Source organism: Phyllostomus hastatus, unplaced genomic scaffold (genome assembly GCF_019186645.2).
Source record: "Phyllostomus hastatus isolate PE091 unplaced genomic scaffold, TTU_PhHast_1.1 phas_scaffold_78, whole genome shotgun sequence".
Taxonomy (NCBI): domain Eukaryota; kingdom Metazoa; phylum Chordata; class Mammalia; order Chiroptera; family Phyllostomidae; genus Phyllostomus; species Phyllostomus hastatus.
The window spans coordinates 43,504,921-43,530,188 of NW_025334041.1; the positions used below are offsets into that span (position 1 = coordinate 43,504,921).

The 25,268-nt window shown below is 37.1% G+C and overlaps 1 protein-coding gene across 3 annotated transcripts in view; it reads left to right on the forward strand.

Annotated features, from left to right (window-relative positions):
- The window catches only part of MAGI2 (membrane associated guanylate kinase, WW and PDZ domain containing 2), a 1,385,030-nt gene that overhangs the window by 1,091,231 nt on the left and 268,531 nt on the right, over positions 1–25,268 (forward strand). For all 3 annotated transcript variants that reach the window (XM_045827541.1, XM_045827543.1, XM_045827544.1), the window contains one exon: positions 437–619. In XM_045827541.1, the coding sequence (XP_045683497.1) occupies positions 437–619 (183 nt within the window). The remainder of the gene's footprint in view (positions 1–436; positions 620–25,268) is intronic.

Below are 25,268 nucleotides of genomic sequence, written 5' to 3' on the forward strand. Positions count from 1 at the left end.
CTACCCCGTCAAGGTTTTGTGAAGGACTAGCCGCTCACACATACCTCCCACCTGGACACCTTTAGAACAAGGGGAACAGACACAGATGCTTCTGGATGATTTTGGCTCCTCTTTATCTGAAGGCACCAATGGCATGTTGATTTAGCCCTTTTTAAGCACAAGAAGAGCTACTTTAATGAATAGAAACCATTGACTTGACAAAAAAAAAAGTCTCTCCAAACCAAGCTGCTTTCCTACCTTTCCCTGGGTGCTTGGGACTGCTCTGTGTTTGTAGAAAGTACTAAAAGCTTTGCTCCTGTGGTCACCCCCTGCTTGCATTTACTATAGGACACCCCCACATTTACCCCAGGATGGCTGCTCAGTGGCTGGCTTTCCCCTGTGTGAGAACTTGCCTTAAATGAGCTTTTTCTTTTTTAACTTATATTGACCAATGTAGAAAAACCACTCTTCACCCGGGATGCATCCCAGTTGAAGGGAACATTCCTCAGCACCACCCTAAAAAAGAGCAACATGGGTTTTGGATTTACCATCATTGGTGGAGATGAGCCTGATGAGTTCCTGCAGGTGAAAAGCGTGATTCCAGATGGGCCAGCGGCACAGGATGGAAAAATGGAAACAGGTAAGTTTCTAAGTGCTGTTTCAGAAAATGATTTTGCAACATCTTTTTTTCTATGGCAAATAGGAGGAGCTTCTGTCTGTGTTTTTAATTTGAAGGTCAAAGGCCACTTCACTTGAGGAAAACCGCAAATTGTTTTTTCTAAATTAAAGAGTATCAAATTGAAGTATTTTGGAAACAGCTTGAAATGCCATTTTTGTTGCATTTTTCAGACTACCCTTCTATTTGATGGATTCAATGGACCCTTGAGATTGACACTTTTCTAATTTAATCCTAAAGTTTCTTCTTAGAGATGCGATTAACATTTTATACTTTCTAATTTATTCATCCATTGATATGTTTAATCTGTATTAATTTTGTAATATTCTCATGCTGAATTGCCCAGGTTTGATATTTAGATATTCATGCTTCTTTCATTAAAAAAGTTTTAAAATGGTATTCATCTTTATATGCCCATATACTTTAATATATAGGTTTTCTCTCCAGTCCTTATGAATTAATTTTCATATGTGGTTACTTAGATGTTTATCAAATTGTAAACAAAATTAATTTAGTATAGAAATGCCCAGGCAAATTGTTAAGGCTAAAAAATATAAAATAAAAAAGTGCACAGAGCTTAAGAAAAAAGTAATGAACTAAGTCTGATTTTGTAGTCTAATTTTAAATTCTTCTACTTGCCCATGACCTTGGATTAGTCCCATAATTTGTAAGTGCTTGTGTGGAAAAGAGAAGAAGTCAAATTTGATCATGTGTATTTAAAATACTGATTCAGGAATTGTGTAGTGTTGTTTTTGAAATGTCTTGGAAAAAGTATTATAAACTGTAGTAACTATGCTCTAAAGAAATATATCAGCATTTCACATTGTTCATAACATTGGTTTAATTTATTATATCAGCTTATGAAAGTCAGTGGTTCTAGTGGTTACATGAATTAGAGAATTGCTTTTGAGGAAAAGTTCGTCATTTGTATGGTCTACAGATTCATGAATTCTTATTCCATGGATTTTAAAGTGCTTGGTACATGAAGAAAAAACATAAAATGGAGATATTTATCTGGGTTTTTAATTTAAAAAATGACCAGTGCTTCTTTGTCAATTACTAAACGGTTTCTGTAGAAATGACCTCTTTTCAAGGTTACCTAATGAGCATATTTGTCACTCCTAGTCACTAATGAGTAATAATACATTTAATAGATGTTAGAGCTCCTTAAGAGTTGAATGAAGTTTCAAAACTAATTCATTGCATTTTTCAAACATTGCTGTTGTGAAAAATTGTGTAATAATTTTCTGCAAGAGTACACTAGAGAGGGTCCCACTCTACTGTCCATCTGGTGATATTTTACTAGGAATTCACACTTTCATGTTGCAAAAAAATAACAGAGAAACATCCAAAGACTCATCTAAAAATCATCATAATGCCTACAGTTAGAATGAGAGGAAATTTCAGAAATAATATTATCTTAGCAGAGGGGAAAATATCTCCAAAACTTTTGAACTTCAGTGAAATATTTAACATACCTATTTATTTTCATAATAAAGGATCTAGTGATTTTTTTTCTCTAATCCACTGACTATTCCCTGTGATAAAACTGAAAAAGACCTCTTTTGGTATAAAATTAAAAGACAAAATAAAATGAAAATACTTGCACAGCTAAGATTTTTCCCTTCCTACTCATTTTCCTAGTGTTCCATACCCAAGTGGTCTAATCTAGGCTTATTCAACAACAAAGTTTTATGTAGAGTTTATGACATTTTTCTTTAAGATAATCACACAACAGATTCTAATAGAGAAAGAAGAATCTAGGATTAAGTTGCATTTACTGTCTCCTATTTTTCCCTGTTTATTAATGCAACAAGCGCTTGCTGAGCTCTTCCCCTTCCCAGCCATTACAGTACACCAGGACTACAAACTCGGGTATGGCAGGGTCTTGGCGCTGCAGGATTTTATGTCTAGGAGGGACCTTGGATATATAAACATGTAGTTATAACATGTGAATAGGATAACTCTACAATAACCATGAAGTTGGCACAGAGTCAGAAGAGTGGGTGAGGGGAACGAGCAACAGAAATTTTTAATAAAAAGAGCATGTTCCTAACTATACAATTTTATTAGGCTTTTATAAGGATAAGAATTTCTCTCATCAGAAAAGAATGTAATAAAACATTAAAATCTGCTTATTAAATATTTGAAAATGTTTATTTTGAATTTTGATATCATTTAAAATAAAATGTGAATACATTTCTCTGGCATTCCACACATTATAGTAAAAGGAATGGCTTTTCAGTTTAGTTCAGCTACTATTTAGTGAATATCCCTCTGTGTCAGGCATTCTGCTAATTATCAAGAATGCAAAAATGAAGAGACAAATGTTTCTATCCTCAAGAAGCTCACAGTACAGAAATTATGAGTGACATGTTAATGGATATTTATGTCAATGCAATAATAAAAATATGTAGAGTCCAGAAGAGTACAGAGGAGAGGGTGATCAACTCCACTGGGAAGTGCTTAGGGAAGGACTCATGGAGTAGATGGTGCCTGGCAGACTTCTGGGTGTTGAACAAGCAGTTGCTGGATGGACAAGTGAGGAGAGTTGTGGGAAGAGGGAACTGCATACAAAAAGACACAGTAGGAGGAATACCTAAAAAAAGATATGTATTACATCATAGTGTACATTAACATTGTATCTTCAGTGAATGTTCATGGGAAGTATCTAGTAAGATGATCCCAGTAACCTGTAAACATGAACTATTTAGACAAACATCCAAGAACAGTATATAGTCAAATTAAAAACACAGATATCATAAATGCACACATACCTATGTATAAGATTTTTCTTGTATAACTTTTTAACCGTATAAGCATAGAGATTTATTTGCTGATAGATGTTTTCTTTACTTATTGTTCCTGCAGTGCCAGGCAGATAGCAGGTGCTCATTGAGTACTGGATGGGTAGATGGATAGATGGATAGATGGATGGATGATGCTCTTAGAAATTAAGAAGTGAAATTTTAATTGGCTGAACCCCAGTGTTACAATAGAGCCAAGTCAAGGTAATTGGACCAAGAGCTTTCCATTGAAGGCCCCCCCCCAAAAAAAGCCCGCTTTCCAGTTTCTGGATGAAATTAAAAAGACAATATATGTTAGGGACAAAATTTCCTTTTTAAATAGTTTCATCTGTAAATGAACCTCAAAATTCACAAAATCAATAGACACTACAGATATAAACACTAAGTCATTGGTATTTAAAATGTAAGGAATCTCATTTGACATTGAAATAAACATGAAGATATTTGAACCAACTTTCTAGCTCTAGATTATCTCTAATTGAGACAAAGAGGTGTCAATAGTTTGTGTGGGCACTAAGAAAAATCCAGTCTACTAAGAAGTTGACCTAGGATCCTGCAGAATAGAAATAAGGGTGGGGTGGGAATTCTTCCTTTCTCAGTCAGCACTGAGTTCTGGGAAGGGGCAGAGAACAGAGAAAATGAGGACACTGCACACCTGGCTGCTTTTTGACAATTACTTTTGCTGATCCCTGGTGGTCGGATGGTGTTCCAGAAGACACTTTCCTAGAAGAAGTTAACCACAGTGCCCAGAAAGTCCTCTGCACATCCCAGCAATCATTTGTAGGCTCAGGGATCCTGATAACATTCTCTATACTATTTTACAAATCAAGATTGATGTAAATACAATTTACACAGAAACTGCAGAGTATGAAAGAATTGATCTAACCTGTTTCTGTTAAAAAACTTCCCTCCTTATGTGATGTTTCATGTTTTCCCCAGGCTAACTTTTGAGTGAAGGCTTTTGATTTTCAACAAATATAAGAGGGAGAAAAGCTGACGTACCCATAAGGTTTCCCTATAGAATTATGAGGTCACTCACAACCTATTAGTTGCTATGTGCCTTCCTCTAATATTTCTTCATTTTATTAGTAAAAATGGCAGGAAGCTATCAGGGAGACCAACATCCTTTAGCTCCTGGCATTTCTCCATTTGGCAGATCAATATTACTGCTCTTTTACTAGTTGCTACCTCTTTATTTGTGTTTCTAAAAGCAGAGGCATGAGAATAAATTTGTCAGAATCCCTGGGGGAGATTTTTAAGGATGCATATTCTGTGCCCCTAGATCTACTGATTCCAAATTGCCGGAACTAGTTTTCAGGTAAGGGCATTTAAAAATTGTTGAGTCAATATGTGCACATGGGAAAAAATCATCAAAATATTTATAATACATGTGATATTTTGTGCCCTGCTCCTCCCTATCCTCCAGGTCCATATCTCAGAGGCATAGGTAGTTTTGTACTTTTTCAGATGTTTCTTCTGGTAACTATTTTCACACCTCTAATTAATGTGTTTATACTGCTGTCTTGATTTAACAGTTTCAGACATACCATGTTTATAGTACTTCCTTTTAGAAAGAAATGTGGCTTCTGTTCTCTTACCCCCATCCACCCTCCCACATTGTCCCAATAAAGATTCACAACTAATTTGGGTAATTTTGTGCAGTCTTCGCATTGCTGTGGATTTGTATGTTCATTCACTGACCCCAGTGCTGTACCATTAACACATTTTCCCCTTAAACACATTGTGGAGTTTTACTTTTTCTCTCTTTTTCACAATGTCTTTTTAAAAAAATAATACTCTTTTTCTCAAATGCCATCATTTTCGGTCCTCTAGAGGGTCTCTTTTTTTCTGGGAGTCTTTTGTCCTCCTACTTCTATCCAGGCCTGTCATACAGCTGACACATGGAATTTCCAATGATGGCTCTCCCAAACAGAGTCCACCGTTATTCATATCATGTCTTCTTTCAAACCGAAGCACAGTCCTCACCTGTCTGGTGACCCTCAATGATCCACATTTAGAAGTGAAACATTGAAAAGTTCCTTGGGAGTTCTACATTTGTGGCAGAGTATGAAGACTAGGCAGATTTTACCAGGGACTATCAGGGGGAACAAAATATGAACGTCTGTCAAAAGGGGCCATTTTTGGGGGGAGACACCCTCACACTCTAACTCAGGATAGGTGCTGGGAGCTCTGCACACAGGTATAGCAGGGCCAGTCTCTATGTACTTGTACCAACTGTTTCCTAATCCCAAGCCTTTCTGGAATTCTGCAGAGAAACTCTGAGTCTCTCATTTCCCTCCCCTTCAAGAACACACTAGAACAGGAATCACAAAACTCTTTTGTGAAGGGTCAAATAGTAGATACTCTAGTCTTTGTGTACCAGGTGGTCTGTCAAAACTATTTAATTCTGTTGCCATTGTAGCAGCCATAGACAATACATGAATAAATGGGTATGTCTTTGTTCCGATAAAACTATGTTTATAAGGAGACAGCTGCCGGTTTGCTCCATGAGCCATATAGTCTGCCAACCCCTGCTCTAGAATCCACCTTCTGATGCCAGGATATATAGTCATCATTATTGACATTCCATATTCTGAAATTCTCTGAGCTGTCTTGTCTTATCTCAGCCTCTCTCTATTAGACAATAGCTTCTCACAGGTTCTTTTCATTGCTGTGGGTTTATTCATTTTAAAGTCTTTGTTAAAATGAATAGCCATGTGTGTTTAGTCTGTCATCTTGAACTAGAAGTCTTAGAATCTGCACTATTAGGCCCACTGAACTTAGAACCACAGCATTCAGTAGTAGCAAGAAGACATTTTCCCCACCTACTGTATAGCCTAGCAAACATTCTCCATACTCTCCTGACCCTCCCTTGGTCAACTCTTCACTCAGAATTGCTTTGATGAAGTATTTATGAATAGTCCTGGGGAATGACCTTTGGGGCCACCCCCAAAGAGAGCAAACCAATTAATCCTTATGCTCATCTTTTATTAGCTTGGGTCATGGAACTATGAGCAATTTCTCATTCTTTGAGGATTTTAACACTGTTTTGGCCTATTCTGTTCTGTAATTGCATTATCAGAAATCATAGTTACTTTTTTGCTCTCTAGGGAACAGCAAAGATTAACCTGAGGCCATAAATTCTGTGTGGGCAAATGACCACTGTATCCCAAGTATGACAGCCATTGCCCCTCTTAAGGCTGAGCTGTAAGTACTGATTCTCTAGTTACTGGACACCCAATGGTCTTCCACCTCTCCCACCTCCTCTGTAATCATTATTAGCTTCTTAGAAGTTTAATAAAATTCCAATTTTTAATTAAACATCTCCTGAGGAAGAGCTACATATATGCATGAGAAGACCTGAGAAGTAATTTGAAAATGTTTCTTGTCTTACTTCAAACCACCTCATAATTAACTTATATCCAGAGTGGGCTTCCCTTGAATTTTGAGCACACACGGTGCTGGCCCCTCCCCGTGACTGCCAGTTCTTCATCACCACCACCACAGCCAAGTGTTCGCATTTGCATGGTACACATCATTTAGATGGATCTGTCAAATGCCAGAAGCAAATGAACTAATCAGAGAGATGTAATATTTCTATTATTTGAAGTATCTGTTTAGTTCTCGATTGTTGCATAGCAAGCCACACCAAAGCTCAGTGATTTAAAAGAACAATCAAATGTGTGCTCATGACTCTACATTCTTGCTTGGGACCAGCTGGTGGTTCTCATCTACCAGACGCACTTGGGGCTCTCGTGCAGCTGCAGTCACCTAGCCACCCCCCGTGGCTCTGATGTACAAGGTGGCTTCACTCACACTCACGCCTTGGCTAGGACGGAGGGGACTCCTGAGGGCTGACAAGACCTCTCTCTCTCCATGTGGTCTCAACAACAGGGTGGCTAAACTGCTTTACGTAGTGGCTTGGTGCTCCAAGAGAGCAAAAGAGGAAGGTGTCACACATCTTAAGGCCTAGCCTGGAACCAGTACAATATCATTTCCACCCCTTCTGTTGATCAAAGCAAGTCACAAGTGAGTCCAGATTCAACAGGAGGGAAACTAGGTCTCACATTTTGATGGGAGAAGTAGCAAAAAATTTCAAGTAATTTTTCATCTACCACAGTATCCTTCCTATGCCTTCTTTATTTCTGAATTCCTTGAGTTCAAACTTCTCTGAGAAAATTATCCTTTGTTTTCATGGCACTCTACCTTCTCACAATCTTCTGGTACAGAAGTGTTGATATCTTATTGCCTTCTGGTTCTCGTATCATGCTGTGAATAAATAATAGTGGATTATAATACCACATTCAGAGATGATGAGCAGTAATATCACCAGCTCTCTAGCTCTGTCTTTCTAATAAAAATAAAGGAGCTGGTTGAAGCAGTTCAGTTTGTAAGACCTTGCAAAATATTCAGACTCAGATCCATGTTAGATAATTTGGTAAATAATCCCTGATATTAACATTATTTTTGCTTATTTCTTGGATGCTACAAGAAAACATCTTGTGCTCCCATAAAAGCCAGAAAATAGAATTGAATTTCTAGCCAGCTGCCCAGTACTAGTATCACCAGTAGAGAAGAAATAAACTGTGCCTGTTTAGCTTATCAGTATATTTACTCCGGATTTTTTTCTAAGCACAGCTATATTTCAAAACCTTGTTTCATTTTGTTCAAATACTTATTATCTCCTCTGCTAGGAATGCATCCTTCAGATCAATAACAGGCATCTCACAGCAAGAGCAGGCACCCCACTAAATACTTCCTACCCACTATCCTCCTTTCATGGTGACAGGGAATGCAGGTGCCATGGTTGACAAAACACTTGCTTTCAGCTACAAAACAAACTCCTTGAAAGGATTAAAAATATTTGCTGTGCCAGTTCTTAAAGTCATGTTATGCTTCATCAATAACTCATTTAGTTTTTTAAAAGAGGCCTTTGTAACCCAAGTAAGTGTTATTGCAGTACCTTTTTTTGCATATTTCTCTTTTTGTGTAAATGCCTTGTACAGAGCTCTTTATGCCTTCTTCATTTAAAAGCACAGTCTAGCTGACTGCTCACAAGAAAAGGGATGACTCTTATACAAGTCCAATCCTACTTCTCTTCTCTGCCCCAGAATTAAGAACTCTATTCCCATTGTAGCACAGATATAACAAAGTTTGTTGTTTTAATTTTTTTTCTAGTTTTGTTATTGATATCCATTGGGAGATGTCACACAGTAGTTGGGTTATAATGTCCATGACCATCGTACCTATTGATGTCACAGAGGTCGGTGCACTTATATGTACTCCTATCACTATTGCTTTTAAGTTATTCTGCACAAAAGCTTTGTACTAATTTGTAGTACAGGTTCACTGGCGCTCCTAAGAGCTAAAAGAGAAAGTGGGTGGGGCCTCCACTCAGCCTAAGAGCCAAACTCACCAGGGATGTCATTAGGTACCCTTACTAGGTTTGAAATTGACAGTTTAAAAATCTGAAAACTTGTTATTTAAGTTTAATGGAAATGGATTGGAAATTATGAGGTTAAAGTTATGTTTTTATACCTACTCTGTGGAGGAGGTAGTTGGTTGTCAGTGTATTAGAGAAAGGTAATCAGATTAAGTTAGACATACTTGAAATAAAGGTATTATCTAAATACATTTAAGAAGTTTTTATCATTTTAACTTTTTAGGTCTGGGGCCAGGATCACCAATTCTCTTGCTTATAAATGAAGCAAAGATTGTAGATAATAACAAAGATTCACCAGAGTCTGGTGTCTGGTTTGGCAGGTGTGTTCTTGCAGAGGATGTCAGATTCGTTCAGTTCCTACTACTCTCTTTTCATTAACTAACAAAACTGAGTCTTTGGTTATCAGGTGACAATCTGCTTTTTTTAAATGCTGCTTATTTTTATTTTCTACCAGCTGAATTATAACCTCTATTTTTCATACCCCTTTCACCCCACACCTGACTACAAGCTCTCTGAGGTCAGGGCCTGGGTGTGACACTTGATCATTAGCAGATATACGGCGAATAGTCAACTCGCTGATTGAACAGTTAACTGAATCTTTAAGTGCAGCACTGATTTGCTTACATGGACTACTATGGAGGTAAAAGATTTGTTGTAATAATCTTAGGTTCTTCTATGATTATTTATGTTCTCTTCCAAGATTTATTTAAAGTTTTTCTTTGTCTAGTTTAACCAAACATTTCATCAGATGAGTTATTACATATAAAATACTTAGAATAGGACATGACACATGGAATCCCTCAAAGTTGGTAGCCGTTATTAATATTTATAAGATTATATTTCAATTATTTGAAGGAAGCTTTAGAATTCTGGGAGTGATAGAAACGTGAAAAGATGTATGAACAGCTGAGCATGTTCATCCTTTGAGCCCTGGAATGAAATGATTCAGCATTGAACACTGCATGACAAAACAACTCCTGTTTCTTTAAAGAGTTTTATATTTAAGGGCGATAATAAGAAATTTTTCTGAATTGTAGTGCCACGTTGACCACTCTTATTCTGTTGCTGGTAGACTGGTAGCTGAAATAGGACATTGATGTCCTTTGTGTGCATGTACCACTCAAAATTGGGTTGGGTGCTGTTTAGGTGTGCCATAGGATCCTAATTCCTGTTTGCTAGACACATTTGAGAGAAATCAGTAACCTAATCTTCATTTGTTTAATGATAGTTTCTCAGTTTTTGACACTATAACTCGTAAAATAAAAGCTTGTCAATCCTGAATCATAACAAATAGAAAAGTCTAAGGAGGGTAAGATAGTCGGAAAATGTATGAGTCAAGGTAAGTGTTTTTGTTAAGAGACTTAATACTCCCTGACATACTCCCTGAATTAAATATCTGTATGGGACATTGGTGAATAGTCCTACAGATTGTCAGGTGGCCTTGTAAGTGCTCAATGAATAGTTTAATTGTAGGTATACACACACATATATCATCACCTATAGATATGTGAAGCGTAAGTCAGAACAAGAGGCAAGAACTTGCCTTTGTTTCATCAGCCAAGTCTTAGATCTTAGTTTGTAGTTATAAACTCACTAGCATTCTAAATGAGAAGATTTCTCTGACATCAATAGGAGATAAGTGGCCATGCAGACCTTTGTTTGTAAGTGTAATGCTGCTGGTTTTTGCAAGCTGCCAGTGAAGTTAGAGATGGAGTGCGCTGGAGTCTGCAAATGACAAAACTGCTGCAGATGCAGAAACACTATTCCTGTATGCAGTGTAATTAATGTGCCTCTCACACACTCCAGCTGAGGATTCACATGAAGAGACAAGAGCACACATGGTACATTTTGCGTCATCATCTAATTTGCTACTCCGTTTGAAAATCCAACAGTATTAGGCAAACCGTGCATTTCTTAATGGTGAGAACTATTGTCAGAAAGGAAAAAATTTCATCAAGCACATGAGATATTGACAAAAGAAGTGGGAATTTTGTTTTGTGAAACCAAGATTAATAACCTAGACTTCTCTTTCTCCATATCACCCACATAGTATTCCTTCTCTGTTTTAAAATATTGGGTCCTGAAATTGTCACTCCTCTTGCTGCTTTGTTGTTTTTCTTTCCTACTTGCTCACACAACTAGAAAAAAAGAACACTGGATTTATTTTCTCCCATTTTCTCAGGAAAGCATGAAAATTTTTGCTTGAAAAAAAAACTTAAATTGCCACATTTCTAAATTTAAGAGGAAGCACTCACGTACTTTAATCATGGTGATAGACAAACTATGTAGCAGAAGTGGCATTTTTTCAGAGTGGTTTCTAATGTACTTACATAAGATTATAATTTAGATCAGAACATAAAAGCTTTGAGGTGTTAGAGTAGTGAGGTGAGAGTGTATGCATGCACATGTGTGTGTCCAGGGCTAGATGCAGCAAGGGCTGGAGTTACAAGAATCCATCCTCTGTGCGATGGACATTTCTGGAAAACAAGGTGCCAGGATTTTCTGGTTATTGACATTCACCCCCAGGCTAGATCAGTGGTGACAGGTGTAATCTCAGAATTCACAAAGTAGAACTTCAAGTACAAACTAAAAGATGTGGAATTGTTTTCAGTGTTTTTCATCAAGGCTCAGTCCTTGAGAATTTATTTTTAACAAAACGCAAAGGTCACTTTTCCTTTGGAAAAAAATAACCACCTGCCATTTCTAGAAAAAAGGTGACATTTTTCTATGAAAAGGAGACACTTTGCCCAGAGGCTAGTGGAGGCAATTTCTGGAATTGCCTGACAATGAGTTTACAGAGGACCAGAGCAGAATGTTGAGCCTCTGGCAGAAATGACATTTTCCTCCCTATTCAGAGTTCCAAATTTTAAAAAATACAAAACTGCTTTTTCTGTGGTAATTTTCCCATTCTCTTATTGACATGTGCAGTGACATTACTGATTAAAGTTCTGAACACACACCTTGCTGAGACAAGGTGAGGTTATTCAAAGATGACAGGCTGGGTACTGAGCCCTGAGACAGAGTCCCGAGCGTTCTATTGGGTTTCTATCACAGCCTAGTCTTGTTCTCTTTCACAATCCACCTATCACCTCATTGCACAGCACCAGCAGTCCCATCCATTAATAATTATTCAAAATAGACATATCCATTTACTCACTCATCTATTCAACAAATTTTATAATGGGATGTTGAGTGGTCCTTTTCATAGAATGGCTCTAGGATCCATAAACCTCCCTCAGAACTACTGCAGAACTATCATCTCCTCAGCTCTCAGCCTAGTCTATGTAAACAGAAGCTGGAGGGATGAAAAGAGGATCTTCATGGTAGAGGGGAAAAGAGAATCTTTTTCTTATGTGAGATACAGTGTTTGCATTGAGAAGTAATCCAGTCATCCCTCTGAGAAAGGGAAGGGTGTTTCTCAATCCAAATGAGGGAAAAGGATCCAAGGGAATAACTCTTTGAAACTGGTGTTGCCCAAAAGTTGGGGACATGGTGGTTTGGTTTCCCAGTTGGACATCTGCTTAGTCAGTAAACTTACTTCGTTTGCCAATCAGAATTAGGAAAGAAGTGGAATGGGAAAGAGATGGCAAGAGAGAGAGAGAGAAGACATGGCAATAAAGCCATAACAAGCCACTACTGGGCCTGGCAAAGCTATGTGAGTGTATGGTTGAAATGATCATGGGAGATAGAGCTTGACTTGAGCCAGGTGTCTTCCATATACCACTCAAGAGAGTTGACTGCTGGGCAAGTATAACCCAGCATCTACAGGATGATCAGTGCTCCAGTGTGGCCACAGCTGACAGACATGAAGGAGGTCAAGCTTAAGCCAAATATTGCACTGCCCCTAAGATGTGTGCACAGATCTATCTGAGAGAACCAGCCACTGGCCACCTGCCACTGCAGTGGTCAGTATCATTCACTAGACCAGCAGCCACAACCAACACAAATAAGAATTAAATGAAAAAGCCAGTTAAATAAAAAAGGCTTCCTCTCTTCACATAATGCACTAGAAGAACTAGACCTTGAGGAGGAAAGAGTCAGTGACTCAGAGGCAGACCATGCCTTCCTCACCTCAAAGCTGTCAGGGTCCCTATTAAGTTCTGCAGAGAGTAGGAGGAAAAGAGATTTAAATCAAGTTTGAAGCTGAGGCTTTAACAGGTAGACATGTTATAGCGAAAAGTGACTTAAGAGCTAAGAATTTTCCCAAGCTATCATTAAGGAGTAGGAGAAGGAGATGAGAATAGTAACTGTGTAGAAAAAAGCTACTTCATATTTTATCCCCTACCCACTCTATGGGACTACTCAGTAAACGGGTTGTGTGTACATGGAGCACCCATTGTTTATCAGCCATCCTTTCAGTCCTGGGGACCCATGGATGAATAATACAGGCATGAGAACAATTTCAAATGGTACCTGGAGATAAATACTGAAAAGGATGTGTGCAGATGTCTGAGAGGACAGAGACATGCATCTGTCACAAGGGGAGGGGATGTGAGGATAGGCCAAGGAAGATTTCACAGAGGAAGTGTGAGTCGGAGACCTGAAGGAAAATTATGAATTTATGAAGCATTTTAGGTATGGGAATATGGTATGCAAAAGTGCAGATATCCATTCACTCAGCAGGCACATGTGGGAGCTTTTCCTAGGAGCCAGGAGCTATTCCAGTTAGGATCTTGGCTTAGAAGATGAAAACATGGTTCTTGCAAGGATCTAAATCTGAAGGACATGGAAAACCACAAGCTGTTTGTTATGCCTGAAACCTAGGAGGCAACAGAGAAAGAAGACAGAAACAAGTTAAGGCGAAAGGCTGTCAGGAGCTCAGTGGAAGAGGACTATAAAACAGGCTCAGGAGGCATGGAGGGGTTGGTTATAAGCAGGGGAGCAACATGATCAAATGTGCATTTTAGAAAAATAACTCTGGAGTCAGTACAAAATACACATTGTAAAGAAACAGACAGGAATCAAAAGAGAAGTTAAGAAATGTGTAAGATCTCTTTCATTTTCTTTGCAATCCCACTTTCTCTGGTGCCCTTTATGGACTCCACCAATGAGCCCCCCCCCCCCCCCGCCCTAGAGCTTGAACTTGGTGAGTGAGAAGAAGCAGCCGGAGATCAAAGGGCGGGGAGAAAGTGAGATGCTAGTAGTCAGTGCCTTGGTCACTTTGCTCCCAGGTTGCAGTGTGGTAGGCATCCATCATTGGAAGCCTCAGCTGTAACAGCTATGGAAAGAGAAAGAGGACATGAAATGGCAACATCTGAACAATGAGACCAATACTCTTCAGGTGTGAGTGGATGAGATCAGTGAAGAGTCAAGTATGTTTGCTTGTTCACACTTAAGTAACTAGAAGGACTATGATGTCTTTAATACAGAAGGAGAAGCAAGTTTGGAGTGTTTTAACCTAATCAGAATGTTTAAATAATTTTTAAGTTATAAGAAAGGAGGCTTTAGGTTAATATGTAAATAAGGCTTACATAAAGTTTATGCTTATAAGATTCAACATCTATAAATAACCTCCCATCAGAGACAAGTTCTCAATTTCATAATTTATGTTTTCTTTGTTGAGTGTTTTATTTTATGATTTGCTTTTTGACTCCTTTTCAGGAGGAAGTAGTAGCAATAGAATTCATTTTATATTGCTAACAAAATATCTAGTATTAACTCAGTGGGATAGGAAAGGGAAAGCATTATATGCTGAAGCCTACAGCATAGGGAATGCAAAGTGCTGCAGACATCAAATTGCTGCCTAAAGGAAGAAGGAGCAGACAAATTTTCCATCAAATTCTTCTAGGTTATCCCAGATGGGAGAACAACCACAAATGGGTGAAAATCATATAGAGACAGATTTTGATTCATTATTTTAGGAACAGTTTGATGGAAGAACTACCCCACAATGGAGTGAGTTGTCTAACTACTAATACTGCACATTCATTGAGAGCTCAGTGGCATTGTGGCAAAGTTTTAATGTACAGCATCTGATTCCGTCTCTATGCTAACCTTGAGATAGATATAATTTTTATTTTACAAATTAGGAAACTTAAGTTCAGAAAAGTTGAGAAACTAACCCAAGTTCATACCACCAGCACATGTCAGGGCTGAGATTCAAACTCCTTTTGACCATGATGCTACTACCTTCCAGAAGACTAGTCAGCTCACCAGAATTGGAGGTTTAATCAGAGTCTGAATTATCACTTCTCAGGTATTTCTGCTGTTCTTGTTAGAAGCTGAACCATTTCAGTCTTAAAGTCACCATCTCTAAGTTGTGATATTATATATGCTTCTTCTTTTCTACCTTCCTTCTCTTCCACCCTACCACCTCTGGCCCCAGACTTCTAATGAGCATTATGTGTGAGTGTGTCTGTGTGTATGTATGTTGAATTTATTGTTAAAAAATTCATATTTTTATTAATGACAGAAGGCATCAAGGGAAAGTTCTAGATGGAAGAAAAATCTGTTCCCTTTTCACTAACTTATATACCCCTGTCTGCTTAACTTATATACTCCTGTCTGATTTGTTAAAAAAAAATTGTTATTCACAGAGTGCATAATATTTCATAATAGCATATTTTTTTCTATGCCATATACCCCAGTTTTTTTCTCTCAACCATCATTGACTTTTGGAGAATGGTGGAGGGCTAGCAAATATTCCTAGAAGCCCCTCCTTATCAGTAAATAGTATTTTTTTGTTATTCAGAATTACCAAATTAAAGGTGTTTCAGAAATTTCCCTGGAAAAGACCTATGATGTAATTTTTAAGTATGTCATTTACATAACCAAGTTATCTAAACATAGAAATTAGAATCCTGAGATTTCTCATGATTACTGAGGTTCAAGTGAAACTATGTTCTGTAAAAAGAAATCTATGAACACAAAAAAAATAGACCAAATGGTTAGACAAGATGTAATAAAGTAGGATTCCAAGGCAGGTCTCTGAGGGTCCTAATTCCATACTACCTCCCCTGGATAAGTACTTTGGGACCCTCGTCTAGTTTCAAGTGTGGGACAGATGAAGGAATGTAGTGTTGCCTCAGAAGTGATACGAAGAGGGATGATGTTTTCTCAAAACAACATAGGATGTAGAAACATCTTTGCAATTTTATGCCAATTCAGAAATATTCTATCTCTTTTACTTAAAGAAAATGTCTGAATGTCCTTTGCTTACATAATTCAGATGCTGAAATGAGGAATGAGATCCTCAGGGAAAAATGATTTACAGGAAGAGGTAGGTTAGAGTTTAATACTGAGAATTTGTATCATACTCTGTTTATGTCTAAGACCCAAGTACGTATTTCATATCCTTGTCCAGTAGACCTTTAGGGTTATAGTACTGTACAGGATAAATAAGACAGAGGCTATACAAATATTTCAAGAACTACAAAACATGCATCAAATGTAAGCTAGTTTTATGGTGATTTTATATTCTTAAACATCTTAATATGCCACTTTCTCCATTATAACTTATTGTACTATGCTTATGTGCATTCTTATCTTTTCCTTTGTTTCAGGGAGTTGTCAGTCTGTCTAATTAGATTATAGGCTCATTAGATGGAAACCAATAGCTAATTCTATGTTTAGTACAGAAACAGTATACTGTTGGTATTTAATCATGCATAGTCTCCAGTTCCGGCTCAGCAGGGTATAAGAGTACATGTTCTGAAAGCTCACTAGAGTGAAAAGTCTCCTGCAGAGGGTAAGAAGAAGGCAAGAAGGACAGATGAATATTTATTTAACACTCAAAGAGTTCTTTTTTTTACAAGGGTATAATAGCTATGCCACCAACCTATAGAATGGAAAATCAGCCTGAATAGATGTAAAAGAAAAAAAATCAATATGCAGTAGTTGTTTTATGCAGCAGTGTTCAATTCCAAAAGAGCTGACAGTTTTTAGAAAGAAAAAAAAGCAAGCAAACAAGATGTGTTATGCCATTTAGGGAAAAGTAAAGCAAATCATTCATATGTGGAACTTGTATAGAGTGTCTCAAAACTGCCTCAGGGAAGCTAACTCGGTCTTCTTTGGAGACTCATGGGTGAAGAAAGAGAAGGGAAAGTGTTAACTTAGCTAGTTTATAAATAAAGAAAATAACACCTGACAGAATTCTAGGATTTAGTTTATCAGTTCTGGGGCCAGAACCCCTGATTGCTCATCTGCTGTCTTATATACACTGTTAAATCTCTAGGGACTTTGCAGTATCTATTCACTCTGTTGTTAGAATTTAAGTTCTGCTCAAATCCTTAATAAAAACAGTTTCACATTTTCTTCTTCTTAGTTGAATCCCTCTTAGCCTGCAGCCAAGTTTACCATGACTTCTTCTGGGTCTTTATTTAGCTTAATTGACAGTCCCTGCTAAACCAAAGACAGAGAAAACAAAGTTATCCATTTCCTATTGAAAGGTGGATTCTGTAAGAGCTTATTGATAGGTTAATAGTAGAAAATTCTTTTAGAAACTCTGTTTTATGATATATTCACAAAAGCTTACAGAGTCCTTTTTCTTACCAGCTAAGTAATGCATCCTTTCTGAAAATATTATTAACACCACTTGTAGTCATGAAGAAATCATCTTAAGGATCTCAGAATGTTTATATACATTCTGGAGCTTCTATAATCCCTTTAATGTAAAAGGGAAGAAATGGCAGAAACTTTTTGTGTCTACATCAACACTGACATGCAATGTAAATGATGAATTCCTATTTTTAAGCTTCCATTTTCATTACTGGGCTAAAATTTGATGAAAGAGAAGGGAATACATTCATTTTATTTATTGCTTGCAATGAACCTTAAAAAATGTAAGGGAGTAGGGACACCTTTATATCCTAAAGCACTTCTTTGCAGAGTAACAGCCATAAAGGACAAAGGAACATTTTGTAAGAGATTCATTAGTAATATGAACAAGAAGTATAATTTGCATTTGTTGTCAATTTCTGAATATCTATTTTTAAATATAGTGAAATATTCTAGAGAAATTGTGTTTACTATATTAATTGAATTATTTATGTATATTTATTAATGCAACTGTAAAACTTTCATAATAAATATTGACTTTGAAAACCAAAAAAAACAGGAAAGTGTTATAGATAATCCTTTGTCAGCCATTACACAGATGGACAGCTAATTCCCAGTAGACACTCTGGGATATATCTGTGAAAGTGACTAAAACCAAAGACTTCTGAGGTAACAAAATATCTTCTCTGATTGCTTTTGGAAATAGTAAATGTTCCATCATGGAAAAGTTGAAAAGAAGAATGTGTTTTGGAGTGAGCTGAAGAAAGTATAGAAAATCATTGAAACAACACAGGATCAATACTGAGAAAGAGATATGAGAGAAAGATCATAACTTCTTCCAGTAAATAAAAAACATGTATGTTTACCTGGAAACTAATTCTAAAGTTAAAAACTTACTAAAATAAAATGAATAAAGACAGGAATGAAGTAAAAGCAGAAGAGAAAAATGTTCTAATTTCTTAGTAGCTTAAAAATACATTTAATCCTTATTTGAAAAGTTCACAATTCTGAATATAATAGTCTGAGCTAAGTGACTAAGAATGATAATCTGCTTTAAAACACGCATCTGGCATAATGTCCAGTCTTCTCTAGGCCTATAATTACTGATGTGTGCATATGAGCAAGGAAGTGTGTGATTCGGTTGGACTCAATGGGCTAATAATAACACCCCTGATCAATATTTGAAACCCTCCAAGGAAGTAAACAGTATGAATAGCATGACTCAATTCTATAGATAACAGTGCTTATAAGAATCAAAAGGAATAATAGGGTACATGAACTCTATCATCTACTCTTATTTCTGGGAAAATGGCAAAATATTGAACCCTGCCAAGTATATGCCAGTTAATGTGATGCATTTTGGACATGAGTTAACCCTCTACCCACAGATGTCCAGAGCCCAGATGATGTCTCTCTCTTAACAAGAGGTCTTATTACTTAATGATTTCCCTTATTTGTATGAAATCAAAATGCAAAACACTTCATTCCCAGTGGGGGCAATTGCCACAAAGTGGTAACCAGCATAGTTAACTTGGAAACTGGGGAACGTAACTACTTACTTTCTTGCCTCAGTATCATCTGCCCAAAATTACAATGGTAGGTTAGCTGGTATCTTAGGTCCCTTCCAACTCTAAAATCATATAAATGGCTAATTGTAACCACAGAAGTACACTAAAAGCAGTAAGAACTGTGGCCTTTAAATAGCATGCCCTAATCGGCAAACTGAATAAAGGTCTCCCATGATAAAGGGGTATGCCCAACAATTAACTCTGGGAATCAATGTCCTATCCCCTAAAAACAGCCACAAGCTGAGTACAATCTAACAGAATAAAAATATAAGCACCAACAAAGGCACAGTCAGCTAATTTTATAAATTCTAATGAATATATACACAGTAAACCACATAGACAAAAAAAAAACAATGACATAAAAACGCTTAATTATCCTGGAGCATGACTTGGACACATTACACAATCACTATAATTGATTGAGCAAAGAACGATGGTTCAAGTTACCAAGCAAAAGGCAACAGACTGTAGAGCACTCAACTCAGGGCCAAGAGGCCATGTGCCCCTTGTTAACACTGAGAAACTGGTATGAATAAAGGCAGTCCTAAACCACCAAAGTCATAAATCCACCAAAGTTATAAATCATTGTTCCCCAGAGCTACCTGTGGGTAATTTGTATTATAACTGAAGTCCACCTTCATATTCTGTCTTCTTTTTCTATGCCTGCTGCCTTGTTGGTAGCATTATAATTCCTCAGCAAATTCTCTGTCCTATAAAGTTCTGCTCTTTTTCTGTGCCCATCCTGCATCCTCTCTTTCCCTTCATCACCACACACATGTATATGATAAATCAGAGCTGCAACTTCCACTGTATTTCTTATGTTGACAGGTGAGTCCTACACCAATGCCAAGACATAAATTATTTTTATAGAAATGAAAATGCCACATTAGTTTGCTTTCTTAATCCCATAATATAACTTATTTTCCTTTAACATCTTCTAGAGAGTTGTAAGACATCATTTTTATATACATAGAAGTCATGAAAAAGTAATAAAGAGGCATTAGTAAATACTTAATCTGTTATGTGTTTTATTAGTATGTCACAAAATACATTATATAACAAAATACCCATAGCAATAATATTCATTCTGAGAAAACTGTATATGGCTCCTAAGTAACCTTTTAAAGTCTTCTGATTGGGCTAATGCCATTTCAGGCACTTTGGATTTATTACAGTATTATTTGAAATTTAGTTACATATAACATCAATCCATCATTGCATTATCATACACCAAGCCTTCAGTTGCACAATAAATAGTGCAGAAATATTAAGTTTATTTAATTTTTCTAATGCAAATGGAGAATGGAAGATCTTTCAAAGTTAATAGCCTCTAGCACAGGCTATCTTAGGCTGACTCACGTCTCCAGCATTCCCATCCCAGTCCTGCAACTTTCTTCCTGTTCTGCATGTTAGGTCATAAGAACAATATTTTTAAAGTAATTTTTAAAAATAATTGTACTGAGGGAATTTAAATAAATCAACATAATAGCAAAGAAACATTATTTTTTGGTCACTGAAAAAAAGTGTTGCTTAACATGTGTGGATACAGCCTTAAACTCAGAAAAGTAAACAGATAAATGCCATACTGCCCATTGTCTATGATAATGCACAAGCTTGGATACTTTGTCTTCCATTGATTTCTTCTTGACTTTTTTTATACCAATAACAGAATGCTTATTTCTAGATCTCAAAAAGTTACTTTTGTATTTTTTCCTTCATTCTTTGTAACTGTTTTGAACACATATTTAATCAAGTTTTAACACTTTGTTTCATTAATAGTTGTTACCATTTTTATTAAACTTGAAAGATGCATGTTTGACATTTTGAATGGATAACTACAGAGATAGAAGTTAAACTTTTATATTAAGCTTTGTTTCCATTTATTTGTCTTATAATCAGCTTTTCACTTGCCAAAATGTACCCAATGTTTTTTGTCCTTCATGACAGAATACATTTTTTGTTACTTTTGGAAATAGCTAGAATTTACAGTTTATCTGTACTCATTGCAGGATTAAATGTTTCTGTTATGTAAGAAGTTTAGCTTTCATGTTCATTCTTAAAATGCCTAAATTTTATTCTTGACCTTAGTATTTCCAAATGGTTATGTTTTTTTAATTTAAGAAAGAAAATAACATTGGAAATAAAACTTTTTACTTGTGTGGGGTTTTCTCCCACAACTTCCATTTCAAGGAAATTTGCTCTGCTTGCCAATATATAAATGCCTATTTCATCTAATACTGTGTTTTAACTAGGAGAAAAAGAATGCCTAAATGTTTATTCAGCATATGAGCATTTACAAAGGTGTTCCACCTCCATTGGTACGGTTATGATTAAGAAAAGATGCTGAGTGTGTCCTCTTTGCTTCCTTGGACTACACTGACATATATTCATGCATCAGGTGAAGTTTTACTTTTAAAAGTTTCACTTGCCTCTATTGTCTTTTTATGCTATCATCCTATCACAGTCTTGCATAGGCAAATGTCATGAAAAAGTATTCTGTACCTGCTCCTTCCCTCTCCTCATGTTCATCCCCTTAATCCTCTACAGTTGGGCTTCTGAAACCACCACTCCACCCAAACTCCTGCTCATAAGTGCTGCCGAATCCCAAAGCTTTGACTTATTGCTCCTAACCTGTCAGAAGTACTTAACATTGTAGGTCAACCCTCCTCCTTGAAGTGCTGCCCTGCCTCTTCTTTGACATTGCTCAGCTTCCCACCTCCAGTTGCTTTTGAATCTGGTTTCCATCTTTTTCATCTTCCCACTGCCCATGGGACTACCTCTCATTCATTCTTCTGTTTTTCATTCTCTATTTTATTTCCTGGAAGAGCTCATCCATTTTCATCCCAGTTTATCTACTTACTAGTTGTGTAATGTAAGGCCTGTCTGTACCTCAGGTTTCTCATCAGCAAATTGGAGATACTGCTTCATGTGAAAGTCAAATGAATTAGCACTTAGCACTTAAAACAATCTCTATCACATAGTAAGCCATTTGTTATTAGCCACAATTATTATGTATTAAATTCCATCACACTTAAAGCTATATCTTCATCTTTCATTTGTTTCTACATGTCAATGCTTTTAAGATAGGATCAACAGATTATTCTATCAATATCCTCTCAAACATAAACGTGTCCAAAACAGAAGGCTGTTTTTTGGGCCATATTCCCCTCTCAAAATGCTCTCTTATCTTTTCAAGTGCCCCCTTTTTTTCACTCTCTATTCAAATGCCCTCTTTCTATCACTTATGTTACCATTTTCTAGGTAATCAACATTACCTAGTAACTTAATGGTTTTCTTTCATTGTTCACATTTAATCTTGTTAGTAAACTTGTTAAATTTTCCTTTGTAATTTATTCTGAATTCATTGAATTTTGTTACTTTTCAATGCTCCACCTTGGTCCATATCCTTGTCATCTTACACATGGACTAGGTACATGCATCTTTACTCCCAACATCTTTAATCCAACTCAGTAAGATCTTGTAAACACTGTCAATACTTCATATTCTGGCCAATGTTCTGGCCAAAAGGTAGAATCAAAAAAATGCAGTTATAGCAACAATTATTAAATAATTGGGACTGGCAAATCTGATGTTTTGAAAATACACATTGAAAACTTAAGTTCATAAACATGAACATTTACTTTAATTAATTAAAACCTGAAAAGCATACTTTTTAAAATTTTTATGTAAGATTAAGAAAATAAGCACAAAGGATCATAAAAGTGTCCTAGTGAAACAGACATTATCATACAAAAGTGTCAATGTTATTACTTCTACTACTACTGTAATAGTTATAATAATAACTTATACTTTACCAAGTGATTTGACATAAAATATTATTGCTTTTCACAATAATTTAATGAAAAATGTATTAACCTACTTTACATAATTAAAAACTGAGGCTCACAAGTTTAAGTAGCTTACCAGAGATCTGAGTGATCATGCAGCCAAAAGGCAATGGAGGTCGAGTTCTATCACACTAAAGACCTACATAATCATTTTAAAAACTTACATTTTAAAAACTTGATAGTAGCATCTAATAAATGTTGATTGAATAAGTGAAATACCAGATAGGCTGGAATAATTCTAAAACTGATTACTCAAATATACTAAAATAAGAACACATGAAAAAAGAAAACTTAGGGCAATTCCCTAAATGATGGATGTCTAACTCCATTGAATGTTGACTTTCAAAGGGAGAGACCCTGGACCTATAAGCACAGACCTAAGGAAATTGCCACCCACAAGGTCTACTGTCTCTCCTGAACTTCAATATGACTGTAGTAATGGAACATCTAAGGAGGAAAGGTGTGAACGGGAGAAAAATAGTGAGCATAGGGAGTGAGGTGAAGAGAAACAAACTACTGTGCATCCATCCCTATTCAGAAAGACAGCATGTCCAAGCCATGAATGGATCTGGCCTCACCCCGACCCACACGCTTTCTCCTTAATGATTATCTGCATCCTCTTGTTCATTTTTAAAATATATTTTATTGATTATGCTATCACAGCTGTCCCAGTTTTCCTATTTATTCCCCTCTGCCCTGCATCCCCTCTCCCACCAGCATTCCCTCACCTTAGTTCATGTCCAAGGGTCATACATATAAGATCTTTGGCTTCTCCATTTCCCATACTTTTCTTAACATCCCCCTGTCTATTTTGTACCTACTATTTATGCTTCTTATTCCCTGTACCCTCTCCCCCATTCTCCCCCACCTCACCCTCCCCACTGATAGCCCTCCATATAATCTCCATTTCTGTGATTCTGTTCCTGTTCTAATTGTTTGCTTAGTTTGTTTTTGTTTTGTTTGGGGGGGGTCATTTGTTGGTAGTTGTGAGTTTGTTGTCATTTCACTGTTCATAGTTTTCATCATCTTCTTTTTCTTGGATAAGTCACTTTAACATTTCATATAATAAGAGCTTGGTGATGATGAACTTCTTTAACTTGACCTTACCTGGGAAGCACTTCATCTGCCCTTCCATTCAAAATGAGAGCTTTGCTGGATAGAGTAATCTGAGATGTAGGTCCTTGCCTTTCATGATTTTGAATATTTCTTCCCAGCCTCTTCTTGCCTGCAAGGTTTCTTTTGAGAAATCATCTGAGAGTCTTATGGGAATTCCTTTGTAGGTAACTGTCTCCTTTCCTCTTGCTTCTTTTAAGATTCTCTCCTTCTCTTTAATCTTGGGTAATGAAATTATGATGTGCCTTGGTGTGTGCTTCCTTGGGTCCAGTTTCTTTGGTACTCTGAGCTCCCTGGTCTTCCTGAAAGTCTATTTCCTTTGGCAGATTGGGGAAGTTTTGCTTCATTATGTTTTGAAGTCAGTTTTCATTTCTTGCTCTTCCTCTTCTCTTTCTGACACCTCTATGAATCAGATGTTGGAAGATTTAAAGTTGTCCCTGAGGTTCCTAAGCCTCTCCTCATTTTTTCTGAATTCTTGTTTCTTCATTCTGTTCTGGTTGAATGTTTATTCTTCCTTCTGCTCCAAATCATTCATTTGAGTCCTGATTTCCTTCCCTTCACTGTTGGTTCCCTGTCTACTTTTCTTTATTTCACTTTTCATTGCTTTCACTTATTCCTCTATTTTGTGACCATACTCAACCATTTCTGTGAGCATCCTGATTACCAGTGTTTTGAACTCTGCAGATGATAGGTTGGCTATCTCTTCATTGCTTAGTTCTATTTTTGGAGCTTTGATCTGTTCTTTCATTTGGGCCATATTTTTTTGTCTCTGTGTGCCTGTTACATAGTAATGGGTAGAGCCTTAGGTATTCACCAAGGCAGGTCAACCCATGTGGTTGGGTTGTGGTGCTGTATGTGGGGGAAGGATCTGAGAGGGAACAATGCCGCTTGCTCAGCTCTCACCCCACTTTTAGTCACTTCCTCCACTACCCATAAGCAAATTGGGCCCCTCTGGTGCTGATTCCCAGATGTGGGTTTGTATACATTCTAGGACCCTGTGGATCTCTCCACCAGGCTCTCCTGTGAGGCTGGGAGTTTCTCCTGCCACTGCAAACCCTACAGATTTTTACAGTCAGAGGTTTTGAGTCTTTGTTTCCCCATGCTGGAACCTGGGTTGCACAGTCTGTCTTACCCCCCAGTTGTTCCTCCCAGTTTATCTGCTTACAAATGTGGGACTGCCCACTCCACCAGCCACCTGGCCCACCAGCTGCCACCTTGCCCCATGGGTCCTCTTCACCCCAGTTGCCCATCTCCACCCCTCCTACCAGTCTGGATGAATGTTTCTTCTTTAACTCCTTGGTTGTCAGACTTCCATACAGTTCAATTTTCTGGCAGTTC